This window comes from Engystomops pustulosus, chromosome 5 (assembly GCF_040894005.1).
Source record: "Engystomops pustulosus chromosome 5, aEngPut4.maternal, whole genome shotgun sequence".
Taxonomy (NCBI): domain Eukaryota; kingdom Metazoa; phylum Chordata; class Amphibia; order Anura; family Leptodactylidae; genus Engystomops; species Engystomops pustulosus.
The window spans coordinates 76,278,615-76,292,376 of NC_092415.1; the positions used below are offsets into that span (position 1 = coordinate 76,278,615).

At 39.4% G+C, this 13,762-nt stretch overlaps 1 protein-coding gene across 1 annotated transcript in view; it reads right to left on the bottom strand.

Moving 5' to 3' along the window:
• Positions 1–4,081: 4,081 nt before the first annotated feature.
• SCGN (secretagogin, EF-hand calcium binding protein) overlaps positions 4,082–13,762 on the bottom strand; it is a 37,049-nt gene continuing 27,368 nt past the window's right edge. Inside the window, exons 6-11 of the mRNA XM_072152415.1 lie at positions 12,754–12,831; positions 10,738–10,793; positions 9,889–9,934; positions 8,364–8,423; positions 5,619–5,687; positions 4,082–4,815 (exon numbers count right to left, since the gene is read on the bottom strand). Coding sequence (XP_072008516.1) covers positions 4,687–4,815; positions 5,619–5,687; positions 8,364–8,423; positions 9,889–9,934; positions 10,738–10,793; positions 12,754–12,831 — 438 coding nt within the window. The 3' untranslated portion in view covers positions 4,082–4,686. The remainder of the gene's footprint in view (positions 4,816–5,618; positions 5,688–8,363; positions 8,424–9,888; positions 9,935–10,737; positions 10,794–12,753; positions 12,832–13,762) is intronic.

A 13,762-nucleotide genomic window follows, 5' to 3' on the forward strand; every position in this document is an offset into this window, starting at 1 on the left:
GCGATATGCTGTATGCATTTTATACTACATGGCCATATTCTGTATGTTTTTTATACTACATGGCCATATTCTGTATGCAATTTATATTACATGGGGGACGCTGTATGCATTTTATACTACATGGCGATACGCTGTATGCATTTTATACTACATGGCGATACGCTGTATACATTTTATACCACATGGCGATACGCTGTATGCATTTTATACTACATGGCAATATTCTGTATGCAGTTTATACCACATGGCGATACACTGTATACATTTTATACTACATGGTGGTACGCTGTATGCATTTTATACTACATGGTGGGACGCTGTATGCTTTTTATACTGCATGGGGGGACGCTGTATGCATTTAATACTACATGGCGGTATACTGTATACATTTTATACTACATAGCGGCATGCTATATGCATTTTGCATTGCTTTATTTTCACACCAAACCAATATGGTGGATTTGGTCCTGACACTACCTGGAAATATTACATATATGTGCGGGGGGGTGGGGGGGGGCGTCTCTCTATGGCTCGCCTCAGGCAGCAGACAGGCTTGGTACACCCCTGTGTGGGTGGTGTCATTTTTTGCAACTTTTGATGGCGTTTTGATTGCTATAATTTTTAGGACTGTTCGACCTTTTGATCACTTTTTATTAATTTTTTTATATTTTCCAAAATGGCAAAAAAATTTCATTTCTGACTTTGGACGCTATTTTCCGTTACGGGGTTAAACGCAGCGAAAAACCGTTATTATATTTTGATAGATCGGACATTTTCGGACGCGTCGATACCTAATGTGTTTATGATTTTTACTGTTTATTAATATTAATATCAGTTCTAGGGAAAGGGGGGTGATTTGAATTTTTAGGTTTTTTTATTATAATTTTTTGTAACTTTTTTTTACTTTTACTTTTACTATTCCGTGAGACCTGAAGCTGTCATGGCAACGGATCACCGCTCCCCGTGACGTCATCGGGGAGCGATGATCCGCGGCAAGATGGCGGCGACATCTTTCTGAAGCCTCCGGCAGCATTGCCGGCGGCAATCGCAGTGAAATATGCAGCAAAAACTTACCGGCTATGGAGAGGGCTCGGCCCGCGAGCCCTCTCCATGCACCTGGACCCGGCGCTCGCCGTACTAGTAGGGAAGGGGTTAAAGGATCTTTTGCCAAAGATACGCTACCTGCTACTATCGTTACCATTCCAAAACCATAGAAGTCCGTACCATAAGCCAATATTGTAGGCACATATCCCTTCTCAACACTGACCTAAAGACATATGCCAAGTTATTTGCCATATGACTAGCCTCAGTAATACCTACATTACTATCCGCAGATCAGTCAGTATTTTCTCAATCCAGACAAATATCTGACAATATCCGGAGACTGATAAACATCATAGACCACTTGAACTGATCAGGTGAGGAGGCGGTGGTAGTGACACTGGACACCGAGAAGGTGTGCGACTGCATTAACTGGTAGTCGCCTTGTCAGTATTGGAGAAAATGGGTTTCTCTGGAATGATTTTGCAGGCTATTAGAGCCTTATACTCATCCCTCTCCACAAAAGTGTTAGCAAATAAGACCCTGTCTGATAAATTCACCCTTTCTAACGGCACAAGGCAAGGTTGTCCCCTCTCCCCATTTGTTTTTATTCTGTCCACCAAGCCCTTAGCCCAACTCCTCCAAAGTGAGGACCAGATATCTGGTACAAACATAGGAAGCAGGAAACACCTAATTTCTCTATATGCAGAAGACATATTCCTAACCCTGCGGTGTCCCTAAACTCCATGCTGCCAGCAATTTCCCATTTTGGTCCTTCCCATCAACTTCCCTTCCTCCTCCCTCCCAGCTCTTAAAGCTAAGTTTCCTTTAGATGGGAGAACCAACAATGTTAAATACGTAGATGTTAATATAACCCCACACGTTTCCCAAGTATTTAAAGCATATTTCTCAGACTTTTTTAAAAAGATAGAGATGGAACTGCAAGCTTACACTAAGACTGAAATTTCCTGGGTGGGCCAGGTAGCTACTTCCCAAATGATAACTCTTCCAAAATTCCTCTTTTTATTTCATTCCTTACCACTCAACATACCTCTCTCCTTTTTCCAGGCGGCCTAATCAATGCATATGAAGTTTATTTGGGGAAAGCAAAAGCTCATAATCGCTCTCGTAGAGTGGTCAGTACTTCCTGGGTAATCACATCTTTGCTGGAGACGATGTGGCGGTAGGGGCACATTAGCCCATATCCTATGGTCATGTCCCAAAATAACACACATTTTAAAGCAAGCCTTCAATCTTTAGGTACCTTTGCGGGCATTACACACTGGCCCCTCCCTCTCCCAGGCCTTTCTGTTTTTCGATATGGAGGAAATACCTTCTAAAGTCAGCCTACTTCGTTTTTATATCCACTTAACTTATTGTGACCAGATACTGGAATTCAATAGATGTCCCCAAGTTTGATGAGGTAATGACTTCTCTTCATCAAATATGTCAATTTGAACAAATGTGGGCCTTCAAGAACCACAGGTATCCTACATATAAGAAAACCTGAGAGAGGTGGTTGGAAATGCACCCCATTAGATATCGTCCCCCATGATCAACACCTTGAAGCTTAGAAGAGCTTCTGGGTCACTAGAAATGTACAATGTGGTAACTTTGCGCAGAAATGTGGTAACTTTTGAAAACTCCCCTTTGGGTTATTGTACTAATTATTACTTAGAAGTACATAATAGCAGCTAGGTCACCGGGTTGTATGCCATTATTCCCCTACCCCTTCCCCACCCCAAAATAAAGATGTATTGTATATTATGCTGAGAGGCAGTGTCGAGAGATAACTTGTACTGTTGGTAGCTCATATATCTGTCTGACAATGCTCTATTTTGGAACGAGAACCCCTCATTCTCGCAATCTGCGGAGGTCTCAGCACTCCCGTGGATAGGGCCTAACTTGCCTTTGTGGGAAAACCCCTTTAAAGTGCCTGCGTCTTATAGACTGAGGTCAGGAGGTTCCAGCACTGCTGGACCCTCCTGACCACTGTAAGGGAGATCAGGTGATGCCCTGATATAGAGCTGCACCCGATCTCCCAGAGAGGACAGGCTGCATACAGCTTTCTCCTCTCCCGCAGGTCCTGTAATGTCAGTATCATGTGACTGATCACATGCTTCTTACATCACCACAAGAATGGGGACATGCTGCGCTGGGACAGGGTAAGAAGAAGGCGGAAGGGGGAAATGTGTGTCTGTGTGCATCTGTATGGATGATGCAGAGCTGTGTGTGCTTCTGTATGGATGAAGCACAGCTGAGTGTGCATCTGTATGGATGATGCAGAGCTGTGTGTGCATCGCTTTAGTGCGACCAACAGGGATATTTTAATTGGTGTAAAATATATTTTTCCTTTTTTTGGAAGCCTAAATCTGGGGTGCGTCCTATAGTACGAGGAGTCTTATAGTCTGTAAAATACGGTGTGTATATATATATATATATATATATATATATATATATATATATTTTTTTTTTTTTTTCTGTACTGCTATGTTTTACTTGTTGTTTTATATATCTGTATTGCTATGTTTTTACTTGTTGTTAAAAATGGAAACCATTCAATAGAAATCCAATCAGTGAATAAAAAGAAGTCTTCTCCCTCAATAAATCATATTGCAAAGTTTACTGTTGTAACTTGCACAGTTAGTTTCTGAAGTAGAACTGCTTTTTACTGATTGTTGGTCACCTTCAGAAATTTTTTAGATGTTCTGCTCTAACTGGAAATATTAGGAAGGTGGTGTGCACAAAAATGTGAGAGTGGAGAGTGTCGGAACATTGTAAGTTTGTTGCCTCCTTTGTAAAAGAATAATATATAATTTGGAAATTCTTGGTGAATCTTATTATAAACATTTTGCTTAAACAATTTTATATCATATAATAATATTTACTTATATAATAATATAATATCATGTACTGTATAACTATGACAAAATAGAAACATTTTTAATAAAAGTAAAACCAAAGTAATTGTTGTAGACTAACATTTCTAGAAAATGCGGATCATGAAAAGAAACATGTGAAACAGATTGTTGTGTTTTGAAAAAACATACAACTTTATTACTTAATACAGCACTAAATGACAACAAATACATGCATTTTCCAAATTGTAATCCAAATATCATACGTTCCACAAATGTTATGAAATTTCATCGACGTGACTAAATTACATATTGTATTCCATCAGATTGGTATTAGGCTGAGGCTACACTGCAACATTACACACTGAATTAAGCGATCCTTCCAACAGTGAAATGTGACGTCCAAAGAAATACCACATGCAACCATAAATCCAAGCTGTACAAAGGGTGTTTTTTTTACTTTTGCAACATGTTGTTGTTTCTTTAAATCTGACTTAAAAGTTTCTCAACTGTCCAGTGCCAGTATTTTTATGTCAGAAATGTATGTGCAACCTGAGCCTGAAAAACAAATTTCAGTGTATAATAAAAGTAAAAGAATTTCAGTGGAAACATACTTGTATTCATAAAAAGCCTTATGCTCTCATTTGTGTCTGCACTGCCCATGCATTTTAATTGCAGATACTCTGAAATTCCACAATGATCAGTATGACAAAGTTCTTAAGCAGAACATGTTAGAACCTGCATGTTCTGGAAAAAAAGAGGCACAAAGAGGCAGATTCGGTAAGATTCATGGGCATACTTTCAGACCAAGACATAGAGCCAGTTCAGACTTCTGGATTTTGCCATCCCTGTTGACATCACAATGGTTTAGTAGAATTTTGCGGAACTTATCCAGATCCACACCGCTGATACTTGGCTGTTAGTAAAAAAGATACAGTATGTTCATTAAATTCATGTAATACTGTTAAAATTGGAATGTTTCTTTACTTCTATTCATGTAAATAAATTCAAAGTTCCTAGGCTGCATTTAGATGAAAATATGCCCGCATGGCTACGTTAATAATCCCAGAACCTTACCCAACTTGTTATAAACATTATTTTAGCGATATGAAAATAATCTGCAGAAACTACTGGGGCAGTGAGTAGCTTGGCTGTCGTCAGGGGATAAGACTTGTCCATGTCTCACTAGCCTTAGCAATGCCGCCTCCTTAGCACGCTCCTCTACATCCTTCAGTCAGATGAGTGGCTGGCTTCTATGGAGTTACTGCGCATGTGCAGTAGCTCTAACTCCTCTGCTGGCATGCACATATAGATGTGGAGCAGGCACAAGGATAGAAGGTACTGGGGTGGAGTAGCCTTAGCGCCCGGTGCCCAGCAGGATTACTGTATGACCATGTAGTCTTGTCCGGTAATTTACATATCACTAAGGTAAAGTTTTTAACAAGTTAGGATAGGTTCCAGAATTATTTAATGGCAGACTAGGGCAGAAGCAGGCTGAAGGACTCTACCATCAGATGTACTACTAATGGTAGATTCCTCAAGGTAGATTTACTTTAACTTGACAAGAGATTTTGTTGTATTGCATGTTCTTATCCCCACTGCCCTAGCAGAATATGTCGTCAAAGTCTATACTGAGAGAAACCTAATTTGTCCTAACATAACCTATATTATTTAAATGTGGCATGCAACCTAAATTTACTTTTTTCTGATAACAAATACCTTTACTAATTCCATCATGTCTTTTACAAATCCATCTACTTCAGGACCTTCCAGGGCTCCTGTTTTGCTCTAAAGGAAAAACAACACAAATATGAATTTCAGATCATTTTAACTTGAGCATGTGGCTGATTTTTATGACTTTAGAGTTTATCAATGAAGTCAATCTCCCCCATGTAAGGCTCGTCACATGAACTTATGCTCACCCGGTGAAGGCGGGTGCAGGAGAGAGGAGGGGTGAGCACTTTTCACCCCTCCCATCTCCATCAAAAGTCAAGCGACCAGCAGCTTAATACAGCAAAATAGTACTGTACTAAAATGTGTCCTATATTTTTCAGTGCAGCTGCCTCGGTCATGGTGTGGTGAGGCAGTGTGTTTGCTTACTGCACTATGCCGGGTGTCATAGACACAGAGCAATGGCCCCCGTAGCAGTGAAATCATTCACCAGACTTCTGGGGAGACCTTTAGTTATGCAGGATCATCAATTACAGAGGGTGTATTAAATATTCAGACCCCTTTAAATATTTAATTCTTTGTTTTAATGTAGCCAATTGGTAAAAGTTGTAGTAATTGGTAAAGGTTTTATTTTTTTGCTCACTGTGCACCCCATTTTGACAGAAAAGAAAACAGAAGTGTAGATATTTTTGCTAATTTATTAAACAAGAAAAACTGAAATATCACATGCTTATAGTTATTCACACCTTTTGCTAAGTATTGAGTAGAAGCCACTTTTAAGCTAGTACACTCATGGGTCTTCTTGGGAATGATGTAACAAGTTTTTCACAAAGTTGTTCTGAAACCACTGCATTATTTTAGCTGTGTACTTAGGACCATTGTCTTGTTGTAAGGGGAACCTTCAGCCCAGTCTGAGGTGCAGAGCATCGAAGAGGTTTTCATCCCAGATATCTTTGTACTTGGCCGCATTCATCTTTCCTTCAATTGCAACCAGTCGCCTGTCCCTGCAGCTGAATAACACCCCCATAGCATGCTGCTGTCACATCAATGTGATGAGCAGTTCCTGGTTTTTTCCACACATACATCTTGGAATTAATACCAAAAAGTTCAATCTTCATCTCATTAGACCAGAGTATCTTATTTCTCATACTCTGGGAGTCCTTCATGTGGTTTATTGCAAACTATTTGCAGGCTTTCATATGTTTTGCACTAGGATAAGGCTTCCATCAGGACACTCTGCCATAAAGCCCCGACTGGTGGGGGGCTGCAGTGATAGTTGACTTTGTGGAACTTTCTCAAATCTTCCTACTGCTTCTCTGGAGCTCAGTCAAAGTGATCTTGTGGTTCTTCTTTACCTCTCTTGCCAGGGCTCTTCTCCCATGATTGCTTAGTTTTGCTGTGCGACCATGTCAAGGAAGAGTTCTTCCATTTAAGGATTATGAAGCCACTGTGCCCTTAGAAACAATGAGTGCTGCAGAAATATATTTTTTGTAATCTTGGCCAGATTTGTACCTTGCAACAATTTTGTCTCTGAGCTCCTTGGGCAGTTCCTTAGAGCTCATTGTTCTCATATGCTCTGACATGAACTGTGAGCTGTGAAGTCTTATATAGACAGGTGTGTGCCTTTCCTAGTCACAGAGGGACTCCAATGAAGGAGTAGAAGCTTTTCAAGGAGGATCAGAAGGAAATGGATAGCATGTGTGTTAAACATGATTGTCACAGCAAAGGGTCTGAATACTTACGACTATGTGATATTTCAGTTTTTTAATAAATTAACAAAAATATGTACACATGTGTTTTTTTCTGTCATGATGGGGTGCCGAGTGTATATTAGTGAGCAAAAAAAAAACTTTTTATGTCTTGCCAATTAGCTATATTGAAGCAAAGAGTGAAAAATGTAAAGGGGTCTGAATACTTTCTGTACCCGCTGTACATTGAAGGTGGGGTATTTTCCACTTTTGTGACTTCATACAACCAGTTTACATCATCAGTTGATTTTCTGAATGGCCACCAAACTGGGCCATAAAGAAACATGATCTCGACTTGTCAACCAACTGCTAGTGGTGTATTATACAAGTATAAGCCAAAGCAATTATAAGCCGAGGCTCCTACTTTTATCACAAAAAAATGGGAAAACCTATTGATTCAAGTATAAACCTAGGATGGGAAATGCATTGGTCACAGCCTACACCCAATATATAGCTATTCAGCCCCTTGCCCCCAGTACATAGTCAGCCAGCATTTTCCCAGTATATAGCCAGCCCCTTTATATAGCCAGCCCTCTGCCGCAGTATATAGCCAGCCCTCTCCCCCTGTATATAGTAAGCCCCCTTCCCAAGTATATAGCCAGTCTCCTGCCCCATTATATAGCCATCTCCCTGCCCCATTATATAACCAGACAGTCTTTCACCAGCCCCAATTTGCCCAGTTCATAAAAAAAGAAAGTTTTTAATATTCTTTTTTTGACGCCCCCTGGCAGCCTGCACACAAAATATTATGGCATCACGGGCTCTGATGCTGGCAGCTGATGCCGTAATATTTTGTGTGCCAGCTGCCGGCACACACTGTGATATTAGCGGTGGCTGGAGTCAGAGCTTGTGCGCTGGAGTGTCACAAGAATCTGTCGCTGCCGGATGGATCGCGGAGACCTACAGAGGGCATCGGAAAGGTGAGTATTGACTTTCTTTTTTTTTTAATCCAGTATAAGGCGAGTTTGGGTTTTTCAGCACATTAAGTTATTACTATGCAGTCCATTTTAAATGGGGAGATAAAAAAATTAAAAAACATACTTACTACATCATAATGGGCAAATATTGTTTCAAAGTCTCTTTTCCTTTCATCTTGACTACTAGCCTAAGAATAAATATAGTTATTAAAGAGAATATTTAATAAGTTAATGACTTATTGGGGGGAATTTATTACTGCATTTGCCCGAATTCTGGCAGACTAGCACCAAAAAACTATCTAAAATGCCTTGCAGCACATTAATGAAGGCTTTCAGACCATTTTTTTGGCACTTACAGGCTAAGGGCGCATGGCCTTTGGGAAATTGGTGTGGCTAACGAAAAATAATCTGTGCGCCAGTTTAGACTAACTAAAACTAAGCCTAAATTAGGAAAAAACAGTCTTATGCTGCACCAGAATTTATCATCACAGTGATAAAGGTACTGCAGCAAAAGACTAGTGGTTTCCCTCCTGAGCTACAATGGGCCAGATTTATCAAACATTGTGCAAATTGCACTATGGGTAGTTTGCCTCACTAATGTGCAGAGTCCGCCAGATTATTGACATGTATTGCAGTGTACAATGTATGTAACTGAGCATGCTGTGAAATCTCAGTTGCTTACAGCCGGGTCCTGTCTGGAGGCGGGACCTGGCGTGAAGAGGAGCCGGCAGCCTCTGGGCACTCACCGGACCCTTGGGCTGCCACAGGATGGATCAGATCCCCCGGTAAGCACACTGGGGGGGTCCAATCCACAGGGGACACGCTTACACGCCATGGTCATGCTTGACAGCGGTGTGTAAGGGGTTGAACAACTGGGATTGGAGTTTTTACGAATCCAGTAGCTTTTATTTCTTCATTTCTTCATGAAGAAATAAAAGCTACTGGATTTTAATGCATTTTCCGTGACTGTGCTGGATTTCCTTTGGATGTTTGATGTCAATGATCGCCTTAAAAAGCCGATAAGGCAGTCATTAAAGGGTTAAAATGAACAGTGGAGTAGTTTTGAAAATGGTGCAAAAGAGTCCCAAATTTATGCACAAAGTGGCAGTTGGGACAATTGTGAACTACTAAAGTAGTAAAATCTAAAATTTATAAACTATATAAATTTGGTATTTCTGTAACCAAAATTACCTATTCCCTTACAATATATATTCATATAGTGTTATGATTTCTGAAATTGCTGTTTCTATGAAACACACTTGTTATGTATTGAAAAATGATTACAGATAACATATTGGCAATTTTTTAAAGCAAACAACATTTCCATTTAGTGTAAACTTGATGAAGGGTGTTGGATGGTAAAAGGTTTTAATACTTGCTTTACAACTACAATGATCAGCTCATTTAACACTCTAAGTAAACAATGACTACGACATTGAGCTTTTATGCGTGCAAGTCAACCTAAAAATCTCTGCAATAAAAGACAGAAACCTTTATTGTAATGCACTACAGCAGTCAGGTGATAAATCTGTCTGGTAAACACTGGACAGATTTATCAGGAGGCTCTGGTTTGACCTGGTGTAGAGTTGCTATGGACAGTGTGTAACAGACAGTTACCACCATTGAGTTGTTTTTAACTTTAATGATACTTACATCCATTTTAAACTGAAGGAGAAAATTTTCTTGTAGTGCCAGTATCCTAGAAATAAAAATATAATTATTGCAAATAAATTTTTCACCATTGCAGAAATTGATCATGTATATTTGTGTAGTACATAATACAAAGCTAGAAAATAATAAAAACCACTATAACATGGTACATTGGTTTCATAATCTGTATGAAGCACAGTGAGTATTCTCTGCCATGTACCAGGCAGGATACATCATGCAGGGGCAGGGGGCCACTAGGGTATTCACTTTTTTAGGTATGGTGACTGAGCCTAAACAGATAGAATGATTAACCAAATACATAATTATGTAAAAGTGAAGAAAGGAAACATGTGTCAGTAGAGGAAAAATGTGTCAGGTTTTTAGTACATGGGGCACATGTAACATAAGTCTGGCTTTGTCCGTCTGTTTTTCAGGACTTTTCTGCTGGTCAGGTGTATCTTAACGTTTTTTCCTTTTGATACATGTGGTGTTTGATCTTTAGTGAATTTGCAACTTTTTAAATCAAAAGTCGCAAATAGTCTCCAAAAATCACAATCAGTTCCAAGGCCATTTCTGCGTCTGGTCAGTGTCAGCGTTAGATTTGTTAAAAATATGGGACTTTTTTGCAACTATTTAAAAAATTTGCTATATGCATTTGTTACTATGTAAACACAGTACTGGATACATCTCCATTTTTTCCCTTTTTCTGGATGGGGTTTTGGTTTATGCTAAGATTTGTTATATAAATATTTATATATATGTACAATAGATTTTTATTTATTAAATATGTATATTTTGTTTCTAGTGCAGTATACTCCAGACACATTCAGAACGTAAGTATAAGACACTTACTTTGCCAAGTCATTGAGGTCAAGACGGCCATCTTTATTTTTGTCAAAAAGTTTCATCTAAAACCAGGTAAACATGGTTAGTCATTGCAACTTGAGTTAATAAGAACAGTTAAAACATAATGTACAATATCTATTTATGAAGAAAGTGAAATATTTCAAGGTAATTCAATATTGGCTTTTTCGTACCAATATCTATAAAATATATATCTCTACAAATGAGTGTGGAGGTGGATGACCTGCAGAAAAGAAATAGCTATTATGAGATGCTTTTAGCAGATGGTCTTGCATATTAGATTGTAATAAATATGAAAGGAATCAAAATGGGCTTAACACACTGCTATTTATTTAAAAAAAAGGAAAGCAATCTCTGTGCAATGTTGAGAGGATATTAGTTCACCTTATCTCCAAAGTACAAATTCATCTTCTTGCTAAGATGGAAGGCTACAAAAATAGCATTTGTCTGCAGTCCAGTATTTAGGGGACATCCTATGTTAGAAACCCCTTTTTGGTGAACAGCTGGAGCGAACCTTAAACGGCCCTGATTGAGGTCTATTGTGCAAAGTCATGGTGCCCGTATTCATGTTCCCATTGAGGTCTATTGTGCATGGCCAGACAGTGCGGTGGATCACGGTGTAAACACTGTGGCCATGCCGAGCAGCTGTGTCACAAATTCCACTCTATTACAGCAACCATCTTTGTAACAGATTCTCTTTTTGACATGGACGTTGTCTCTCACTGCCTCCTTATTTCTCACAGACCACGTAGAAACATCATTTCATGTCTTCGCTAACCCTTCCCATAGATAATAATAATTATTCTTTATTTATATAGCGCCTACAGATTACGCAGTGCTGCACAAAACTTGCCAAATTGGTCCTTGTCCCCATGGGGCTCACAATCTAAACCTACCAGTATTGCCCCAATGCCTCCCATTTGCATCACATTGTCATCTCTTTTACCAAATTATTATTTTACAAATAACTCTAATGCCCCCTTCTCTTACAGACATCTTTCGTTGGCCTCCTCAATTCCTATGTTCCTCTTTCGTTCAGACTTCTCACCATATCCCCCATCTTTTACAGACCATTTCCACAGTCACTTGTCTTTCACAGATTTTCCCCCATTCGCACAATTTTCCTATACTGTCATCTCTCACTGACTCTTTCTCAATGGCACAACCTTGCTCCACATAGTTTGCTCACCAATTATGTTGCCTCTCATTTTCTATACAGACTGCTTTACAATCCTTCCACATAGGGTGCTTCTTGGTACTTTGTCCATTTATAAAGGTAGATATTGAGCATGCATGAGTAGTTTTTCAATAGTGAGAATAGATTCTATGCTTTCTTTTTCCTTGGCAATGTATAGTACATGACATCCTTCTTTTAGCTATTTTTTTCCCCTTACATACCCATAAATCGACTTTATCATGTATTACCTGGCATTAGAAAGGGCTTGTCCTGCTTGCCCGTCCACTCCCATCAACTCCTCCCTATGTCCCATGTCTCTCTTCGAAATGTAGTGTGACCAGGGTAATGTCATCTATGGTCTTTTACTGAGTTACATTTGAAATGTCTACTATGTATGTATATGATCACACGAAACATGCATGCCTTCATGGACTTCTACTGCTCCTTATGCCTTCTTGCTGTGATTTCATGTGATCAGATACATACATGGGGTAGATGTTTGAAATGTAACAGGACCATAGGATATGAAGTGGCCAATGTTGTAACAGAACCTTCTCTTAATGTTCCACAAGCAGAATGTCCAAGCAGTGAGACCTTTTCAATCAGGACTAGGGAGGCAGGGCAGTGCAGTGATCACTTCATATATCAACCCCCTTAACTGTCATTTGACTCACATCAGGTGAGTTTCATATAAATATACACATTGATTTATTTTTAACATTGCAGCCATGGAAAGGAAATATTTAGGGATTCGGGCAATACTTTTTGGCATTAGCAACAATACATTTAAAGCAAAGTATATTGTCAGTCCTTGGAGCACCACTTACCATTGTATCAGTGTATTCATCCAGTTTATCACCAGTCATATGTTTTTTATGTTGAGAGAAGAGATCTTGCAGGAAATTCTGTTTTAACAAACATGAAAACAGGATTTAATTTTTATATCACCAGCGAAAACAAACTGTAAAAAAAGCAAGGAAAGGTTTGTGATCTTCAGGACATTTATCATCCTCAACAGAATTATAATGATACCAGCAAAATCAATTAATGAAGTGGAATGAAGCAATTGAAAAAAGGATTGATTAGGCTAGTAGATATGAAATATTCATGTACAGAATTTTTTACTTCAATGTTCAGTGGCTAGGTTCAGATTAACTCGTTCTTGTCATTGCATTATGAATTCTGGTCCCTCTATAGAATTAGAATGAGATAACACAACTGATATTATTATACATCCACAGGCTTTCATTCACTACACTAACTATCTGCCATAAGAAAAGATACAGCAGCTGGTAAAAGCAGGTCTGTATGCACGCTGGCCTTCTGCCTTGGGATTCTGTAATGCGTTTGCCCTATTTGTTGTGACGTGAGTCTAGTCACTATTCTTTTGTGCTATTTTTTCTTGTCTTTGGTTTCCGTGTTTTGCACTTTGGCACAGGAAGGAAATGTTGACCAGCTGCCCCTTATGGCCAGGGTTTATAAAGCTAGTGATACAGAAAAGTTGTCAAATAACAGATTCAGCACTGGTTAACATCATTAAGCAGAGTAAGAGAGAGTAGTAGAGTGACTGGCACCACCTGAACACAGGCACAAAACAAGAGTCCACGTCCGACAGTCACAGCCACACGTTGGGACCGGCAATTAAAGAGCTACTGCTCCAGGGTGCTCATCCAAGCTTCTCAGAAGACACTATTCCAACATTTGTAGAGCAAAGAAAAGGCGGCACTCACCGGTCACAAGCAGGAAAACTTTATTCAGGAAGGAATCAGGGCAGGGGTGATGCATCACCCCTGCCCTGATTCCTTGACCGGTGAGTGCCGCCTTTTCTTTGCTCTA